At 44.8% G+C, this 20,737-nt stretch overlaps 1 protein-coding gene across 2 annotated transcripts in view; it reads right to left on the reverse strand.

Moving 5' to 3' along the window:
- Positions 1-20,737, reverse strand: part of LOC139535838 (SLIT-ROBO Rho GTPase-activating protein 3-like) — a 114,350-nt gene that overhangs the window by 34,104 nt on the left and 59,509 nt on the right. The window contains exons 5-16 of one of the 2 annotated variants that reach the window (XM_071335672.1): positions 19,896-20,081; positions 18,102-18,230; positions 15,295-15,516; positions 14,969-15,070; positions 13,469-13,666; positions 11,527-11,611; positions 8,380-8,407; positions 4,195-4,225; positions 3,623-3,683; positions 1,364-1,441; positions 950-1,084; positions 181-286 (exon numbers count right to left, since the gene is read on the reverse strand). In XM_071335672.1, the coding sequence (XP_071191773.1) occupies positions 181-286; positions 950-1,084; positions 1,364-1,441; positions 3,623-3,683; positions 4,195-4,225; positions 8,380-8,407; positions 11,527-11,611; positions 13,469-13,666; positions 14,969-15,070; positions 15,295-15,516; positions 18,102-18,230; positions 19,896-20,081 (1,361 nt within the window). Of the gene's footprint in view, positions 1-180; positions 287-949; positions 1,085-1,363; positions 1,442-3,622; positions 3,684-4,194; positions 4,226-4,736; positions 4,840-8,379; positions 8,408-11,526; positions 11,612-13,468; positions 13,667-14,968; positions 15,071-15,294; positions 15,517-18,101; positions 18,231-19,895; positions 20,082-20,737 lie in introns of both variants that reach the window. The other variant, XM_071335671.1, reaches the window with a different exon arrangement.

Raw genomic sequence — 20,737 nt, forward strand, 5'->3', positions numbered from 1 at the left:
ACAGGGATTTTTCTTTTCCCCAAGACTCCGAAATTTTTATAAAAGTTATAATTTTAGACCTTTACTCCATCCTGTTTTAATGAATGCCCTTAGTGTATAGGTTCTCTGGTATAGGGACAACTCTATTCAACAACAGAGGACTGTGATATGTGAGTTGTTATGTCAATGTGGCCAACTTACTGATTGAGGAAAGCAAACAGGTATCTCATGACGATGATGACGGTGCGAGGAAGAGTCACAACAATCTGCTGGACGTGATGCGCTCTCTCAGCTCCAGACTCCAGTTCTGAAACAGAAGAAGGCCAGAGAGTCATAACACCACCTGGCACTGAGATTAATGGTAGGAAAATAAAGACATGATGCTCCATAACAACACCATGATCTATTGAATATACAGAATGAGCAGACTTTAGCAGGGGGCTGGCAGTCATACTAAGGTACAGTAATGACAACACAAACGCTCCTATTATTAATAGATAACCCCTCCTCATTTAAATCAGAGGATATGGTGATTTGAGTGACTGGGCTATCTGGAGCAGGGGAAAACACTGCAAAGCTGTGCTGAGTTAGTAGACTGATGTGGTCCCCTCTCTCCTCCCTTCCTATTGGGTTTCTACTGAATCACAGGTGGTGTTGAGATTGTTTCCATGTGTTCCACTGCGTGCCTCTCGACCCTACCCTGCTATACCATAAAGCAGTGTGTGTAGGGTGTAGAGGTTGGGGAGTGATGATGTATCTGTGGACCTGGAGGTTGGCTTCTCTCTCTCCTATTCTGATTCTATCTCTACTAGTGAGGTACCCACCTAGATAGTGTGAATAATCCAAAGGCATGTACTGTACTGTAGCTCCAATTGTGTTATTTCACCACCCAGATGGGTAGGAATATGGTATAATTTCAGTTACCCTGAACACATTTACTACATTGACCAACAGTGTAGAGTCTACTCACTTATAGTAGACATGAGATCCAGGAAGCGTTCCTTGGGGAACAGAGGGTTCTCCAGGCCCCTGAAGTACAGCTTGAGGACCCCTGCCACTGAGTTGATGTCATGTTCATTCTGGTCTTCAATCAATGGGTCTTCGCCTAGTAAAACAATAGAGTAGAGTTATTATTTTGGAGGATCTGACCACTGCAACAGAACTGAATCACTGAAAAGATTAACCAATAAATACTTCATTACTGTACTTTTTTTTTTTAAGGTGGGCTTACAAATTCTTGCTTGTTACACGTAGAAAATAATATGAAGATTTCTACTGTATGTCTGAAGTTCAATGAGTTTGTAGTGTTATTGATCCTGAGCTGTAGAGGAAAAACTAAAAGCTAATCTATCACCATTTACCCCCAGTCTCACCAGGGACCTACCTCTCTCAAATGAGTTTTTAATATCATTAACCTCCACCTGGGATCCAGGCACACGGAATATGCCCTGCTGCTGGAGCCCTGCAACAACACATAGAAACATCATAGTGAGTCCAAGGCTGAGCCTGAGCCCACCATTATCCCCACACCCAGATGGCCGACTACATGAAAGACCAACGGCGAACACACAACAGAGAGCAGGAAATGTAATCTAGTCATGAAGGGACATGTTTTTTCTTCTTCCAGGTGAGGGCCCTCAGATGGTCTGCTGCATATGGTTTCTATTAGAGAACCCCTAATCAGTTTGTGGGGGTTTCATTAGGTCTAGGGGGGTAGGGGAAGGAGGGGTCAGGAGGGGGGTACAGGCCTTGGGGCTACACCACTATGGCTGGAGTCAGATGTGGAGGTGGACAGAAGGATGAAGATATGAGGAGGGAAGGTTGAAGTGATTAGTAAACAAAGACCAAGGGACCTGTCAGTCCCTATGCGTGATGTGCTGCCACGTGATGTGTTACCACACTCCTGTCATGTTATTCACTAGGGGCTGAGGTTAAATCATAGCAGGTTCAGTACCAGTCAAAAGTTTGGATAGACCTACAGTTCTCATTGAAGGGTTTTTCTTTATTTTTACTATTTTCTACTTTGTAAAAATAATAGTGAAGATATCAAAACTATGAAATAACACATATGGAATCATGTAGTAACCAAAAAAGTGTTAAAGAAATCAAAATATATTTTAGATTATTCTAAGTAGCCACCCTTTGCCTTGATGACAGCTTTGCCCACTCTTGGCATTCTCTCAACCAGCTTCACCTGGAATGCTTTTCCAACAGTCTTGAAGAAGTTCCCACAAATGCTGAGCACTTGTTGGCTGCTTTTCCTTCACTCTGCGGTCCAACTCATCCCAAACCATCTCAATTGGGTTGAGGTCGGGTGATTGTGGAGGCCAGGTCATCTGATGCAACACTCCATCACCAAATAGCCCTTACAAAGCCTGGAGGTGTGCTTTGGGTCATTGTCCTGTTGAAAAACAAATGATAGCCCCACTAAGCGCAAACCACATGGGATGGTGTAACGCTGCAGAATACTGTGGTAGCCATGCTGGTTAAGTGTGCCTTGAATTCTAAATAAATCACAGTGTCACTAGCAAAGCACCCCAACACCATCCCACCTCCTCCCCCATGCTTCATGGTGGGAACCACACATACGGAGATCATCCGTTCACCTACTCTGCGGCTCACAAAGACACAGCGGTTGGAACCAAAAATCTCAAATTTGGACTCATCAGACCAAAGGACAGATTTCCACCGGTCTAATGTCCATTGCTCATGTTTCTTGGCCCACGCAAGTCTCTTCTTATTGGTGTTCTTTAGTAGTTGTTTCTTTGCAGCAATTCGACCATGAAGGCCTGATTCATGCTGTCTCTTCTGAACAGTTGATGTTGAGAGGTGTCTGTTACTTGAACTCTGTGAAGCATTTATTTGGGCTGCCATCTGAGGCTGGTAACTCTAATGAACTTATCCTCTGCAGCAGTGGTAACTCTGGGTCTTCCTTTCCGGTGGCAGTCCTCATGAGAGCCAGTTTCATCATACCGCTTGATGGTTTTTCGACTGCACTTGAAGAAACTTTCAAAGTTCTTGAATTTTCCAGATTGACTGACCTTCATGTCTTGAAGTTATTATAGACTGTCATTTCGCTTTGCTTATTTGAGCTGTTCCTGCCATAATATGGACGGTCTTTTACCAAATAGGGCTATCTTCTGTATACTACCCTTACCTTGTCACAATACAACTGATTGTCTCAAACGTATTAAGGAGGAAAAAATTCCACAAATTAACTTTTAACAAGGCACACCTGTAAATTGAAATGCATTCCAGGTGACTACCTCATGAAGCTGGTTGAGAGAATGCCAAAATTGTGCAAAGCTGTCATCAAGGCAAAAGGTGGCTACTTTAAAAATCTCAAATATAAAAAATATTTTGATGTTTAACACTTTTTTGGTTACTACATGATTCCATATGTGCTATTTCCTAGTTTTGATGTCTTCACTATTAGTATACAATGTAGAAAGACTCTGGAATGAGTAGGAGTGTCCAAACTTTTGACTGGCACTGTATGTCTCAAGACCTGGAGATGTTTTAGTGACTGTATTACCTCTACCCAGAGGATATATCATATGTTATGTTCACAGTGGAGTTCATTGCTTTCTGAATACCCTTCTATGCAGTCATTACAGTAAGGGTGTCATTTTAGTAGACTTACCATACAAATTGATGTGTCGAATACAGCTCTCAACCACAAGAGGAATAGGTTGACCTGAATCCTGAGAGCAAATCATGGCAATAGTGAGAGCAAAGCATGGATGACTGACACTAATACAGTGACAAGAAAATTATTAACCACAAATACTAGACTGTCCATATTGATAGATTCTGTTGTTTATGTATAATAAAATACATTTTAGCATACTGTGTATTCTATTAATCAGAGCACAGAGTATTCTAGGCCTGCCCTGCACCCCACCATAAGGAAATAAATGCCTCTTCTTGATGGCTTCATAAACAGCAGTGTCCACCAACATTCAAGTGAGCACCATTAAAGTGACAGATATAAACCATTGCTATTCACAGCCCCTCATTATAGCAAGCAAACAGTCATGAAACAAGTGGAGTAGCAGTGACATGCTATTGGAGCTCATTAGTATGACTGCGTGTGGAGGAGAAGGCAGAAATCAGCATGTAGAACTATTAGTGTAATAGTTTTCAGGTGGCCCCACTCTACAGCACCGTGCCATGCGCACTACCTCCCATCCTACCACCCCCCACTGATAGTACCTGATTGCGGGTACGGGCATTCCGTCTTCCCCTGGGGCAGAAAGTAGCGCAGCAAGGAGGTGCAGAGGGAAGGAGGCAGAGAGGCAACACAGTTAGAGAAGCACAGATGACAGACAGACAGAGACCCCCTGGAGGCCTGGAGGATAAGCACAGGTCAGAGGCCGCTGGGATGGCTTGAGATGCAGTGAGACGGGGTGCAGTGAGGGACAGAACCAACTAGCACAGGGCTCTCTACAGAGCCAGTATGGGGACTATGAGACACGGTATCCTCACGTCTGAGGATTAGCCGAGGTTAGAGGCCTGTGCTACTACTACATCTAAAAGGATAGGGAGACACTAATCCTCCTTCACCATGTTTGTGTGCATCGTCAGAGCCATGGGAAGAGAGGAAGAGGAGGTGAGGTTAAAGACAGAGGTTACAGGATGAGGTTGAGCAGTAAGCAGGAAGAGAGCGCAAGGGAGAGAGAGGAGGACCCTAGCTGCCCTCTCTCTCCAGCCCCACAGAGGGCACTAATTCACACACCCTAGCCATGGGCGGGTACCTTGATGAAGGTCTCCATATTGCCGTTAAACAGTTTATGGTTATAGATGGAGCGCGGCCTAGGCTTCCGCATTTTCTGTGGTTTAGGGGGTAGAGTGGGGGGCCTGGGGAGATGACGGGTGAAGAAGGGAACAAAAACACCATATGCTGTGAAACAGTTGAACGAACACGCAAGGCTGAAATGCAGTTATGAAAACACCTTCCCAAATATCCCCGTCTGCTCTATTTTTTTTATTTTATGTGTGTAGGCAGGAGGAAGTGATCCATATCCAAATGTTGAAAATTCTACCAAAACGAGGAGTTTTATCACTTACTGGTGGTGTGTTATTTAAACCTGATGGCTCTGCCCTGTAATTAACCCTTAGGCAGCGCTAGGCTGGGCTGCTGGGAGTGTTGGGTCCCTGAGTGTCTCGAGGGCTGGGGGCTTGGGGCCCCTTCATAAAACCCACTCTGACTGACTTATTGAAAACATAAGAGAGGTTAATGATTCCAAATATATAGCTGAATGTAAACATTATTAATCAGAGCTTATAAAATCAAGCACACCTGCTGATAGTTCAGGTTATCCCTCACATATACACTGAGTGTACAAAACATTAGGAACACCTTCCTAATATTTATTGCACCCCCTCTTTTGCCCTCAGAACAGCCTCAATTCGTTGGGGAATGGACTGTACAAGGTGTTGAAAGCGCTCCACAGGGATGCTGGCCCATGTTGACTACAATGCTTCCCACAGTTGTGTGAAGTTGCTGGATGTTCTTTGGGTGGTGAACCATTCTTGATACACACGGGAAACTGAAGCTAGAAAAACCCAGCAGCGTTGCAGTTCTTGACACAAACCGGTGGGCCTGGCACCTACTACCATACCCCGTTCAAAGGCACTTAAATATTTTGTCTTGCCCATTCACCCTCTGAATGGCACACATACACAATCCATGTCTCAATTGTCTCAAGGCTTAAAAATCCTTCTTTAACCTATCTCCTCCCCTTCATCTACACTGATTGAAGTGAATTTATCAGGTGATATCAATAAGGGATCATAGCTTTCACCTGGATTAACCAGGTCAGTCTATGTCATGGAAAGAGCAGGTGTTCCTAATGGTTTATACACTCAGTACAGTGTGGTTAGCAGACCGGTGGTACTTCGGCAAGGCCGGTCATGGACAGGGCAAACTAAAGTTTGCCTGGCTACCCAGACTCCTTGCTCTGGCAAAACGCTACGCTACGCCCACGGACGTTAGTTTCTTCTCCACAATGAGTCTGAATCTGAGTACCTCCCCGACCCTTCACCGAATGCGAACACATTTGGGGCCGTCTGATTGGTCCAGAACCGATGGGTTGGGTCAGAGCCATAAAACACGTGGGTGAAGCGGCGGTGATTGGCATTGATGCTCTGATTGGCTAGAGACGATCCAATCGCTGATGAATTTGTTTTGTTAAAATGCCCCTTATCTCCACAAACGACTTCAATGGCGATCTCAGACTAAAGATTGTAGCGAACGACAGAGCAGTGGAGGAGTCGTCAGGCTCAACCAAAGTAGCATTCCTAAAATATATTTAAGTCTTATCCAAACTTATAATAATATTACAAAACATATTAAAATACACCTAGGAATTTACTTCATTTATATCACACACACACGTGCGCACACACACATTCACAGCACACACACACACTAACAGCACACACACACACTAACAGCACACACACTAACAACATGCCTGCTCCATCTGCACTGCGGTCCTGGAGCCCTTCCCAGAGACAGAGAGCAGTGACACACAGCCCTGTCCGCTCTGCCATCCAGCCGGAACTCTAAACACAGCCTCAACCATTCTGCTCATTGTGGCTTTGCATCACATGATGCTTAGGTTTGTATTAACTCCTGGCAATAAGGTAAATGGAGCAGAAAATAATGGTTGTATGTGAACAAGATGTTCTGAGAACTCCATCCTGTATGACCTGCAGTAGCTTGTTCCTTTGTTTTTTATTTTGATTAATTTTACCTTTATTTAACCTGGTAGGCCAGTTGAGAACAAGTTCTCATTTACAACTGCGACCTGGCCAAGATAAAGCAAAGCAGTGCTACACAAACAACATAGAGTTACACATGGGATAAACAAACGTACAGTCAATAACACAACAGAAAAATCTATATGCAGGGTGTGCAAATGTAGTAAGATTAGGGAGGTAAGGCAATAAATAGGCCATTGTGGCAAAATAATTACAATTTAGCATTAACACTGGAGTGATAGATGTGCAGAAGATGAATGTGCAAGTAGATATACTGGGGTGCAAAGGAGCAAAATAAATAAATAACAATATGGGGATGAGGTAGTTGGGTGGGCTATTTACAGATGGGCTGTGTACAGGTGCAATGATCGGTAAGCTGCTCTGACAGCTGATGCTTAAAGTTAATGAGGGAGATGTAAGACTCCAGCTTCAGTGATTTTTGCAATTCGTTCCAGTCATTGGCAGCAGAGAACTGGAAGAAAAGGCGGCCAAAGGGGGAGTTGGCTTTGTGGATGACCAGTGAAATATACCTGCTGGAGCGCGTGCTACGGGTGGGTGCTGCTATGGTGACCAGTGAGCTGAGATAAGGCGGGGCTTTACCTAGCGAAGACTTATAGATGACCTGGAGCCAGTTGGTTTGGCGACGAATATGAAGCGAAGGCCAGCCAACGAGAGCATACAGGTCGCAGTGGTGGGTACTATATGGGGCTATGGTGACAAAACGGATGGCACTGTGATAGACTACATACAATTTGCTGAGTAGAGTGTTGGAGGGTATTTTGTAAATGACATCGCCGAAGTCAAGGATCGGTAGGATAGTCAGTTTTATGAGGGTATGTTTGGCAGCATGAGTGAAGGATGCTTTGTTGCGAAATAGTTTAATTTTGGATTGGAGATGTTTAGTGTGAGTCTGGAAGGAGAGTTTACAGTCTAACCATACACCTAGGTATTTATAGTTGTCCACATATTCTAAGTCAGAACCGTCCAAAGTAGTGATGTTGGACGGGCGGGCAGGTGCAGGCAGCGATCGGTTGAAGAACATGCATTTAGTTTTACTTGCATTTAAGAGCATTTGGAGGCCACGGAAGGAGTGTTGTATGGCATTGAAGCTCGTCTGGAGGTTTGTTAACACAGTGTCCAAAGAAGGGCCATAAGTATACAGAATGGTGTCGTCTGCGTAGAGGTGGATCAGAGAATCACCAGCAGCAAGAGCGACATCATTGATGTATACAGAGAAAAGAGTCGGCCCGAGAATTGAACCCTGTGACACCCCCATAGAGACTGCGAGAGGTCCGGACAACAGGCCCTCCAATTTGACACACTGAACTCTATCTGAGAAGTATCAGACACCCACTGACATCAAATAACCTTAAATATGCACCATGATCTTTGGATACATACATAGATGTAGCTTATCATTAATTAGAGACTTTGTTTATTTGGCTGAAGACTTGATAGTGTAGGACTGTGTATATTTTACAGTTACATTTTTATATTCATCATACAATAATCATTATTACTCTACCCAATGACTGTGCATGTTAAATCCAATTCCTATAAGTTCAGTTGAAAAGGCGTCTTGGAACAAAGGCAGGGGATTTGAAATGGTTTAGTTATCTTAAGACATCTTACCTCGTAGTCCCACATTCAGCCCTTTCTCCTGCAAACACAGAAGAGAGAAATGTCATTAAGAATATGAGGGCATGGTATGCACAGTGCGCAGGCTAACTCCTGCTCCTCTACCAGGGCTCAGTGAAGGATTTCATGGGAATAGTCAAAGCTATTGAGGGAGAGCTGAATGGTCTAGCAACAACAGCATCCCTGAGACAAAGGCATTGAGCTGTCGCCGTAGAAACCTCAGAGAGGACCCTGTGGGGTGCAGGCCCGCTGCCCGAGGGAAGAAAAGGGCTCTGGGTGGGAGGTGGAAGACTGGGGGTACAGGGGGGGTCATCTCACACTGGTGACACTGTGCAATGTCAGTGCCAGCTCACTGAGCCCTTTGTCCCTAAGCCCTGTGCATGTCTCAGCACACACAGAGACACATGTGCACGTAAAAGCACCAAACCCAAATATTCAAATAGTTTCACTTTCAAACTTTCACCAAAAACACACAAACAGCACCTCTCTCTCTCACACACACAAACACGCACACACACACATACACACACACACAATAAACCTTTTCTAATCTCAGGTAAACACAAGACATTGAGTGTAGGTTAGGCAGTGAAGAAGTCAGTTAGTTGTTATGACTGTAATCTATATCAATCAGAAGGGTTCTCCCACTAACCACAGCTCTAACTGCTGCATCTATCAACTCATTTCAAAGCCAATAGTTAATCAAAGGTTTATTAGCTAGGGTAGAGAAAAGCCTCTTTTATATAGAATCCATTGAGCATTGAATGAGAGACAATAGTGATGACTGACCCATTTCTCTATACATAATGTTGGCAGTACAGATGCCCTATCTTAATCTTAATGTTATGTTGATTTGTCCTGCCATCCAGGTCTCCAGTTGGTCATTTTGTGCATATGTATATATAAGATGTACTTTACGCAATCCAAAAACCGTCCATTATAAATCGCAATCTGGGTCAGGTGAGCATGATTTGAAAGGTTGTTCTATTGCCAACATGACTAGCTAAGTTATAAAACATGATCTTACAGTGTTAGGCTTCACAAGGCAGTTCAGAGAAACAGATGGTAATGTTGGTGGGCATAGAAAGGAGTAATGAGTGCATTCAGGTTCGTGTGCTGCAGCAGATTCTCTTCAAGAATAAACAAACATTAGCTCATTGTGTTCAGGACAACCCAGGGTATGACGCCATGTCATCTTGTAACTGTACATCAGACATAGTGATCAGAAACGTTGACCCTGTAAAGGACATGAGTTTTATGATTGGCCCAGCGTCGTCCTGGTTAGGGAAAGGTTTGGCCGGGGGTGCTTTACAAGTAGGCCGTCATTGTAAATAAGAATTTGTTCTTAACTGACTTGCCTCGTTGAATAAACATTAAATAAAAAATCGAATTAAAATAAATTTAATTTAGTGCACATTTGTGTTTGGCTTGCTTTACTACATCAAAGTGGTATTTATTATAATCCTCAACATCTCATCTTTTAAAATATATAAAGTCATCTTAATTTATAGGATTTCCCTCACCCTAACAACAAAAGAATTGCAAAAGTAGCCCAATTACCGGGTGAGATTGGGGCAGCATCTTGTCGCGCGTGGTATTCAGAACGGCTGTCAGTCAAAACCCATACAATGTTGTGAAGCGCAGTCAGAGCTCTGACGTCATGTATAGCATTCCAATTTAGGCGCTTATTAGTGCCCAAATCTGCCATTTTCAACCCGTATATGGGTATGAGTGTAAAGGGTTAAGTGGGTTAAGTGTTTCATCGTAACTACAAGAATACAGCAGTAATTGGTGACTGAAGTACTTTTGTTCAATGAGCCGAATGCTTTATGTAAAAGCTGTAAAGTTGAGGTCTCAATATTCTAAACCTACATTTCAAATACAGTGCCATAATCTAACAATAGGCAACGAATCATTATGATGGTGTATTTTGTATGACTAGCTGTGAGTTCTACCTGCGTAAACTGGAGATATTCATGGTGAACCTCTCTAAAGTATCTAATACAGAAGATCTGTGATTTCCACTCAGAATCCAGGAGGGAAGCTATCCCAGTCACATTGACTAGTTTTCATGTTGACATAGTGCTGTAGTAATCTATACAGCGAGGTCTGATGTGTGCACAATGTGGTATTCTCCATGGTCTCTAATAACACATTCATGCATGTACACACACACACACATACACACACTTAATGAGCAGGCTAGATTGATCACCTGAATAATTAAACATTGTTGGTATGTCCCTACACAGACAGCAGCACTGGGCCACGATCACACAAACAATCCAGCTGTGGGCTATGTTCACATGAAAACACATTCAAGCAGTCTGAGGTATCAGTTTGAGGTATCAGTTCATAGAGATCTGAAGATGACAGAGGAACATTAGAGATGCCTAAACTGACTAGACAAATCCATGTCGACCAAGTTTGTGCACTGTATGTGAGTATGGGGTGAAATTGTGTGTGTGCATGGCCTCAGCTGGTTGTACCTGCTGTCCCTCTCTACTAGGTGAACCTCTGGTGCAGTAGCAGCTGCTGAGATGGTGCTGCTGGGAGCTGGGACATCCTGACTGATTGGGCGTAAACTTCTCATGGCTGAGGTGACAAAGGTCCCCCTGGGAGGGGCCTCTGCGAGAAGGGCGGGGGTTTCTATTACCCATACTCCTCCAGGATCCTCCTAGAGGCTACAACATACAGGAACCAACCAGTGCAATGTCTCACTCGTGCAAATGAGAAGAGAGGAGTGGGGATCGATGGTGCTTTAGTGTTTTCTTGTGATATCTTTGATGCAACTCGCCTTTGAATTTGAACTTAATTTCTCTTCCCTGGTTCCCTTCTGCCCCTTGAGAAGAAACAAGTTCATGTGGTCTCCTCCCACTTCCTCTGCCAGGTTCAGCTTTGCTCATTAGATAAGAGCTCCACAACACTACTGGGCCTGATGGCGGCCATTTTGCAGACCCATCACCTATCACATAGGGATTTCTGGCTCATACTGAGCTAGGCGTTGACACGCAAGGCCTGGCGCCTGCCATTAACACCATTGTGACCAGAAGGAAGTAGGAGCATTAAGAGAAGGGGTGTCAAACTAACATTGATTTAAATAGATATGATGTCATTGGTGGAGAGACCGAGGGGCCTTACCTTCTCCCAGTGTCTGCTTCAGGAGGTCATGCTTGGCCTGCAGTTTAATGATGAGGTTGCTGCCGTTCAGGAACTCCTTGAATTTCTGTGAACCCAAACAGACCAGATGAAGGCGTCAGTGAGTGAACAGCGCTAATGGGATGTGACTGGAACAGGCGGAGACGCCTGCCATCCACCACAGAGGCCAGAGAACACATTCAGTCAGTTTCACTCTGTACGGAACAAACTCAATCTGTTGCAGGGATAATTGGATTTCCATGTGATTTCCAAAGCATGGGGCTTGTCATATTGTTTTATGAAATAGTGTGATGGCTGATGGCTTGATGTTGATGTGCAGTACTGTACACTGCAGTGCCCCGCACTAAGCTGACACCCGAGGCCCTTTTAGTCAGGGAGTAAAGGCTATGGCAGTACAGCCAGGTCTGTTACTTAACTGTGAAACAGATTTAACAGGCAGTTGCCCTGAGGCATGGCTGCATATCTCAGAGCAAAACAGGCAGGTAATGAAGGCTATGTATAACAGGCAGGTATGAAGGCTATGCATAACAGGCAGGTATGAAGGCTATGTATAACAGGCAGGTATGAAGGCTATGTATAACAGGCAGGTATGAAGGCTATGCATAACAGGCAGGTATGAAGGCTATGTATAACAGGCAGGTATGAAGGCTATGCATAACAGGCAGGTATGAAGGCTATGCATAAAAGGCAGGTATGAAGGCTATGCATAACAGGCAGGTATGAAGGCTATGCATAACAGGCAGGTATGAAGGCTATGTATAACAGGCAGGTATGAAGGCTATGCATAACAGGCAGGTATGAAGGCTATGTATAACAGGCAGGTATGAAGGCTATGTGTAACAGGCAGGTATGAAGGCTATGTATAACAGGCAGGTATGAAGGCTATGTATAACAGGCAGGTATGAAGGCTATGTGTAACAGGCAGGTATGAAGGCTATGTATAACAGGCAGGTATGAAGGCTATGTATAACAGGCAGGTATGAAGGCTATGTATAACAGGCAGGTATGAAGGCTATGTATAACAGGCAGGTATGAAGGCTATGAATAACAGGCAGGTATGAAGGCTATGCATAACAGGCAGGTATGAAGGCTATGCATAAAAGGCAGGTATGAAGGCTATGCATAACAGGCAGGTATGAAGGCTATGTATAACATGCAGGTATGAAGGCTATGCATAACAGGCAGGTATGAAGGCTATGCATAAAAGGCAGGTATGAAGGCTATGCATAACAGGCAGGTATGAAGGCTATGTATAACAGGCAGGTATGAAGGCTATGTGTAACAGGCAGGTATGAAGGCTATGCATAAAAGGCAGGTATGAAGGCTATGCATAACAGGCAGGTATGAAGGCTATGTATAACAGGCAGGTATGAAGGCTATGTATAACAGGCAGGTATGAAGGCTATGCATAACAGGCAGGTATGAAGGCTATGTATAACAGGCAGGTATGAAGGCTATATAGAGCAGGCAGGTAATGAAGGCTATGTATAACAGGCAGGTATGAAGGCTATGTATAACAGGCAGGTATGAAGGCTATGCATAACAGGCAGGTATGAAGGCTATGTATAGCAGGCAGGTATGACGGCTATGTATAGCAGGCAGGTATGACGGCTATGTATAGCAGGCAGGTATGACGGCTATGCATAACAGGCAGGTATGAAGGCTATGTATAACAGGCAGGTAATGAAGGCTATGTATAACAGGCAGGTATGAAGGCTATGCATAACAGGCAGGTATGAAGGCTATGTATAGCAGGCAGGTAATGAAGGCTATGTATAACAGGCAGGTATGAAGGCTATGCATAACAGGCAGGTATGAAGGCTATGTATAGCAGGCAGGTATGACGGCTATGTATAGCAGGCAGGTATGACGGCTATGTATAGCAGGCAGGTATGACGGCTATGTATAGCAGGCAGGTACTTACAGTGAAGTAGAAGACCTCTGTCTCCTGCTGGTTGGCCCGTCTCTTGGCCACGTTCAGTTTGCTCATGTAGGTCTCAGAGGCCACAGACTTGATGGACTCAGTGGAGCGGCTATGCTGGAAGGCATCAGACACATCAAAGTCCTCCACAGTCAGCATGTCCTGCATGGTCTGCATGGTGGCATCCAGTGTCTTCCTCACCTACAGCAAAGGGAACGATTCAACAACCGAAACGATGACAAATGAACTAGGATTTCCTACTCAGTCATCTGATCCATGTCCTTCAGAACAACAAGAAAGGGAAGAATTTCAACAACAAATAATGAAATGGTGACAAACGAAACAGCATTTGCCCCCCAGTCATCTGATCCAGGTCTTTTGTAACATAATAGGCCAGTAAGATTTTTTTAACTTCAGGGTTCCCTACGACATGTGCAAGGTCAAGTGTGAGTCATCACTGGCATATCCCATTTCAAAGACAAATTGACCCTGAATAACAACTGATGACCTTTGACTATAGCTGCATGACAGCTGGCAGCCTTCCTCTACCCTAAAGCAGGTACAGGGCTCATTCCTAGGCAGTGTACCAGATGACCCACCGGTCAGCCATCCATCAGAATAACAGCAGAATATGAATAGCGTCTGGTCTGGCTGGATGTAAAAGGGCTGCGGGCTCTTTCTCTACAGCGTTGAAATTACCCGCCAGTTATATGAGATGTTATGAGACGGAGGCATAGCCATCAGGGCAGGCTGTAGCTAGCCAGCCAGGGTCATTAGCACCTCCGTTACACTTGCATCTACTCAGAGGGTGAGAGGTGTGTTTGTCTGCGTGTGTGTGCGAGTGTGTGTGTGTGTGTGTGTGTGTGTGTGTGTGTGTGTGTGTGTGTGTGTGTGTGTGTGTGTGTGTGTGTGTGTGTGTGTGTGTGTGTGTGTGTGTGTGTGCACGCACTGCCTGCTGCTCCCACTGAGAAGGACCAGTCATCACAACACACAATAGACCATCAACAGTGATGTACTGTATCTACATGGAACATGCACCCATTGGTGTTATCACACACGTTAATATCACAAGCTGAATATACACTCTGCTCCCAAGGAGTGTGTGTGGGCCACTGAAATGAAATTGCGATGAGAGCTGATAGTCTCTAAAGACCGGCTGAATTTGGGCGTGTCAGAGAGAGAGGTGACAGAGGCACAGAGGCTACAGAGCGGTCTCAGTGGGGGGAAGCAACACACACACTGGGGGGATGCTATCATGGACTCCCGAGTGGCGCAGCAGTCTAAGGCAGTGCATCTCAGTGCTAGAGGCATCACTACAGACCCTGGTTCGATTCCAGGCTGTATCACAACCGGCCGTGATTGGGAGTCCCGTAGGGTTGTGCACAATTGGCCCAGTGTCGTCCGGGTTAGGGTTTGGCCGGGGTAGGCCGTCATTGTAAATAAGAATTTGTTCTTAACTGACTTACCTAGTTAAATAAAGGTACATTTAAAAAAAGCCTTCACCTCCTCGTTCTCGATCTTGAGTGTGGCCAGGCGGGACTGCAGCTGGTGGTAGCGCATCAGGAGCTCAGTCTGCACAGGCTGCTGGGCACTCACCTGGCACACCTGAGAGGACACATAGACAGAGAGGTACGGGCTGGGCAACTTGGTTTTTCACAAACTGTCTCACAGGATTGGAAAAAACATGCTTGCTGTTTCTGCTGGCATGAATGTGGTTTCCATGGTTTAACAAATGTATTGGTTGTACTTGTAACTTGGATACATTTCGATAAAGATATAGTATGAATCTATAAATGTACCAAATGTATCAGTCATTTGACCCCTCTCACCTCGTCCCCCATGTGGGGCAGGTACTCGAAGCGCATGGGAGGGCAGAACACCTGGTTGTGCATGTCCATGATCTTGTGCTTGTCGCTGCGGGAGTCCAGGTTGTCCACGGCGTTCTCCATGATGTCCAGGCCCTCATGGCGACTTGTCTCCAGGTTGTACTCAGCTGACAGGTAGGTCCTGAAGGTACGTGCCAGGCTGGCATGGTAGCCCAGGTCGCAGCACTATAGAGATACAGTCATTATAGTATAGTATAATACAATAACTAACATAGGAGTAGAATATAATAAAAGAGTTGATCATGACCTGATTGGAAGCATAAGCCTAGGGTCCAGAGTTTTCCAGCTCAGGTCACGTGTCTAAGAACATACTGGCCCTAATTATGACCAACCTGACAAACCAGTCTGAATCCATGCCCTCATTATACACAAGTCAATGTGATGAAGTCAGTCTTTAGCATGCACACGATTCAGTTACACAATTCCGCTCATTTCCTACGAGCATGTTACTAACCTGACCTCCAACATGAACTCAATTCCAAATTAGACACTGTTGGGGGTTAACGGGCAGAAATAGAATACACCAAATTAGAGAAGCAAGTACAGTAGGACACCTAAGATAATTAGCTCAACCATGGAGCTGCATAAACTAACCTCATTACTATAGCCAAGTGGGTTTCTAAGAGGCTTCGAGGGGCCTGAGTCTGACTGCTTAGTGATTCACTAAACGCTCTTTAATAAACACACAGGAAGTTGTGCTCAACTCCAATGATAAACCCCCATATCTGTGGTTGTTTTATAACAGGGTCAGTGTACAATGAGTAAGGATATGGGAGCACAGAGCTCTTTATGGTACAGAGTTGTATTTCAACAGCCACATCCCATAAGAAACACACTGCCTGGCTCTAATGAGTTCCATGCTTTGATTGAATCATGGTCCTATCGTGAGTAGACTGTAGCAGGAGTGCTGACAGGCAGAATACTGCTACTGCAGAACTGATGACATTGTTTATTTGCATGCAAAAGACGTCTGTATTTTATTTCCATTGATTCAGGTGGACAGGGCTGACTTGCAGTGTGGATGTCTGTTTTGATGTCTGGCTGCTAGTGACTGTGTGGCATGACAAACAGGCCCTTATCCTCTGCAAAGCTTGTGGCGGCAAAGCACAGCGAGTCATGCTCACAATCTCTTTCCCTGCAGTGGGGCCGGATTTGGGATGACATGGCCCCTTTTGCTTGCCAGACACAGGAAGCAGCTTGTACAAAGTGACCCAGCACAGAGACACAGCCAACAATCAGAGGTCTCCGTCTGGCAGACCCCTGTGTAGCCTACAGCTCCTGGCTAGCTCCTTCACACTTCACACAGTTGATGTTTAGAACATTTTAAAGAGAAAAATCCTGGATGCAATCTCTCTCATTGCCAAAAGTCTGTCTAGCCTCAAGCCTCTCAGTTCAATTGCATCATATGTTTCTAGGCATACAGTACTTTACATATGCAGGATCTCTGTATCCAACTCAGAGTATCAGAAGAGGCCAGGCAGGCCTGGGGCAATACCACAGTAACCACCCAGCAGTAGACCGGCAGGGAGGTGGGAGAGAGGGGGAACCACCAGGTAACCTGCGGCTGAATGATCCCTGCCACAACCACCAGGTAACCTGGGGCTGAATGAACCATGCCAACCATACTGGCCACACTGCTGCCTGTATACACAGAGCCTGCACCCAGACCCTGGCTAGGGTTTCATTCCTCCAGCCATTAGTGGTCCACAAAGCAAACTCACCCTGTTCACCAACCGTAATCACAGACTTCTCAGGCAGGCTTGCTGCTGGGCTGCATTGGCTTTGCATTTTGAATTATGATGGTGGTTCACCTAGGTATGTTTTTTTCTGTCATGTAACTGTGTATTACTCTCTATTTCTATAATCCAATGGATACTTTGGAGGGGAAGTTGCATACAGTTCAACGTAACACATTATTTATTAGAAGTGGACCAAAAGAAGAGGGTGAAAACCCTGGCTATATTGTAGATTTGAGGAATGAAGTAAAAGAAAAGGGAAGTGTTTTGTTTTGAAGTAGGAAGCACATAGGACCAGATTAGTTTCTGTGTGTGTGTGTATATGTGTGTGTATGTGTGTGTGTGTGTGTCTGTGTGTGTGTCACCCAGGGTCATGTTTCACCATCAGTGTGTTTTGGTTGGCTCCCTGGGAGTGTGGTGTGTGACAGTAACAGGGCCACGCTCTGCTCCAAGCCTCTCAGCACAGCTTCCAAAGGGGCCTTAGCCCTGACAGCACTCCAAGCCCTCTCAGATAGATGAGGGCATGACAGAGGGAGGAGAGAAGAACAGGGGTAAGAGCGGGAAGAGAAGACCAGGAGTAAGGTATTCTGACTGTCAACACTGAACCATTCCCTTGACAGGAAGTCATCATTCATATTCCAGAAGAATCATAACAATGCCTTTTGGGTGGTAACATACAGTCGGGGTGTAATGTATACCTGGCAAAGCCATTCAGTTAGACATATAACAACAGTACTACTGGAGGGCTTAGAACAAAACTGTTGTGTTTGAGATTAAGAGACACAAAATGGAGGTAAACACTTTCAGTCAAACCAACAGAGCAGCTTGAAGCAATACAGCAAATGGGCTAAGAACCGTGAAACAGATGGTGAGATTATATAGTGTAGCAACGTTTGACCAACATAAGACCAACATAAGACCAACGTTAGACCAACATTAGACCAACGTTAGACCAACATTAGACAATCCCAGCTGTGAGACACAAACCAGCCTGTGTGTCTATCGCATACTTACATCAATCATATCAGAGACATCGTGGATGTAGTATTTCGCCACAACGGCATTCGTTGCTGCCAGGTTCAACAAATAGTCGTTGCGGGCTTTAGTGCACTTCAGCTTGTTTTCGGAGTACTTGGCTTGCCTCTGGGGGAAGGAGAGGGGAGAAAGAGAGAGAGAGAAATGGAGAGCAGACAAAGAGGGGGAAAACAGTCCATGAAATGAAGCAACGTTGAGTGGGCTAAATGGTATTTGCACAATAACATAGGAGGATTGCTGTGCAGCCTGATGGCGTGGCTTAGTGTTGTCAGGAAAGAGGTCAGAGGGTCCACTGTAAGAGATGTTTTTTAAGAAGCTCCATGTAGACAATATCATAAGTGGTCTACCCAGGCTGGTCCTTCAGTCACTCCCTCACAGCCATTCTGTCTGTCTGCTAACACTTGGCACAACAATCTGCACAGTCCAGATGTGAACAATGAAATAGCCATAAAATATTGTTTCGGTCCAGTGTGCTTGCAAACAAAAACAGACTAACACAAACAGTCCCTCTAGTGTTTTCCAATTGTGCTCACACATAAAACAAGTAATGTTTATAATGTGTCAATGACAAGTCATCTACGAGAATGAAATCTATAGAAATATGCTGTACTTAAACAGTTTAGATTTGTCATTGCAGAAATAACACATAGATCTAGATGGTGCACCGGCTTTGTTGCTATGGTTAACTGGACATGCTGCATTTGCTTAATTAAGGCATCCAGCTGGGAAATATTCAATGATTCATAAAAACAGAAGAAGTAGTCGTCTGCTGTTCACATAGCATCACTAATGGATGCTAGTAGACCAATATATAATGCTATTGACAAAAACAATTGACTTAAATGGAAAGCAGCGGCACAGAATCATTGAGACATGGCTGACAAGCAGGACTAAAGAGAGAGACAATTTAACAGCCAAACCTGAACTTGTGTCTGTGTGTGTGTGTTTGAAACCACTCCTTATCCTCTTCCAGATGGATAATACTGGATAACATGTACTTCAAATACATACACATGTACTTCAAATATACATGATTCACTAACTCAAATTAGTGATGTCCATTATCGTGCAAATGAAAACAGTACATTGGAGAAAAGGGGATTATGGCTTGATTGTCTCATATCCTTGTCTCCTCTCCTTCTTGTCTCCTCTCCTTCTTTGTTCGGAGGTAGCTAGAACGATTCTGAATGAGACTGCCACTGTAGCCTGCAAAATGAAGTTACTAGGCAGCGTGGAGAGAAATAACGTTCATAGCTACAGCAAGTTATAAATAGTGAGTGGGGTTGGTATGGTTCTCCTGGCAGCATCTCTGTAGAGATGGCAGCCTGAGGAGGGAGGAGAGCTGTCAGCCTGACAGCCTTTTGATTCCCTGAGCTGCACTGATAATGGAGATGCATTTGCATTGCAGAAATTCCCCCTGAAAATCAAATCAAATTGTATTGGTCACATGCGCCGAATATAACAGGTGTACCATGAAATGCCCTTCCCAACAACGCAGCTTTCAGAGTGCATGTGTGTCTAGCTGTGGACCCATGCTCCGTGCGGTCGGCTCTCTCTCTCAGAGCGGTGAGCTTACACAACGCACCCACTCTCACAAAGCCTTACTATCTTCTCATTCACATACTACTGAGAGGATCCCTCTGGCCCAAAATGAGCACACAAAATACCACTTATGGAAGTGACTAGGCTGAAAATGTACAGTACTAGCAGCAGTTCCAGCCAACAGCTGTTATAGATATTATTACGGTCATCAAGCCTTGGTGTCAGCCTCACCTTCTCCTTCATCTTCTCAATCTTCCTGACGGAGCTGCGTCTCTGGGGCCGGTCCTCGTGGCGCAGCAGGTGGACGTTGAGGTCAGCAGACTTACTGAACTGCTTCTCCTCCTGCTTCTCAGCGTCCTTCAGCTTGCTCTCAGCGCTGATGCTCTCTGTGTGGTACATGTGGTAGGTCTTCATCACCTGGAGGAGCAGGACAGGATGAGGAGGGTGGAACAAAAACTGGACATAGAGCGAACAAATGGGTGACCTGAGGTGACACATAGTTTGAATCTCTGCTATACTAACATCAAGCTGCATGATATATTCCCTTCAACGTTGGCATGTGGAAGCTGTTATTTGCCCCTTTGTTGGCCTAAGCTCAGTGAGCGTACACACATGTAAAGTAGAGCCCTGATGTGTGCAGCATAAAGTTAAAGTAATCCTTCTAACCCCCCCTCCCCCTTAAAAGAGTTAGATGCACTATTGTAAAGTGGTTGTTCCACTGGATATCATAAGGTGAATGCACCAATTTGTAAGTCGCTCTGGATAAGAGCGTCTGCTAAATGACTTAAATGTAAATGTAATGCAGCATCTTAAAACGCCTCCTGTGCGTTTTACTCGACAGTGAGTGAGACCCAGTACTATAACTAGATACACCCCAGGATGTTAGACTGACTGAGAGCCTGACATGAACGCTAGTTTGTTCTCTTCCAGTAGTTAATGCTCACTTTGTGTAGCATCATGTGACTGGATGGTGTGGCTCCCTTTCATCTGGAAAGAGTACTAGACCCTTATGTGACCACCACAGGGTTAATGGTTAGTTCAGGTTATGTCAACTCAAACACACAGACAGAATC

Source organism: Salvelinus alpinus, chromosome 12 (assembly GCF_045679555.1).
Source record: "Salvelinus alpinus chromosome 12, SLU_Salpinus.1, whole genome shotgun sequence".
NCBI lineage: Eukaryota > Metazoa > Chordata > Actinopteri > Salmoniformes > Salmonidae > Salvelinus > Salvelinus alpinus.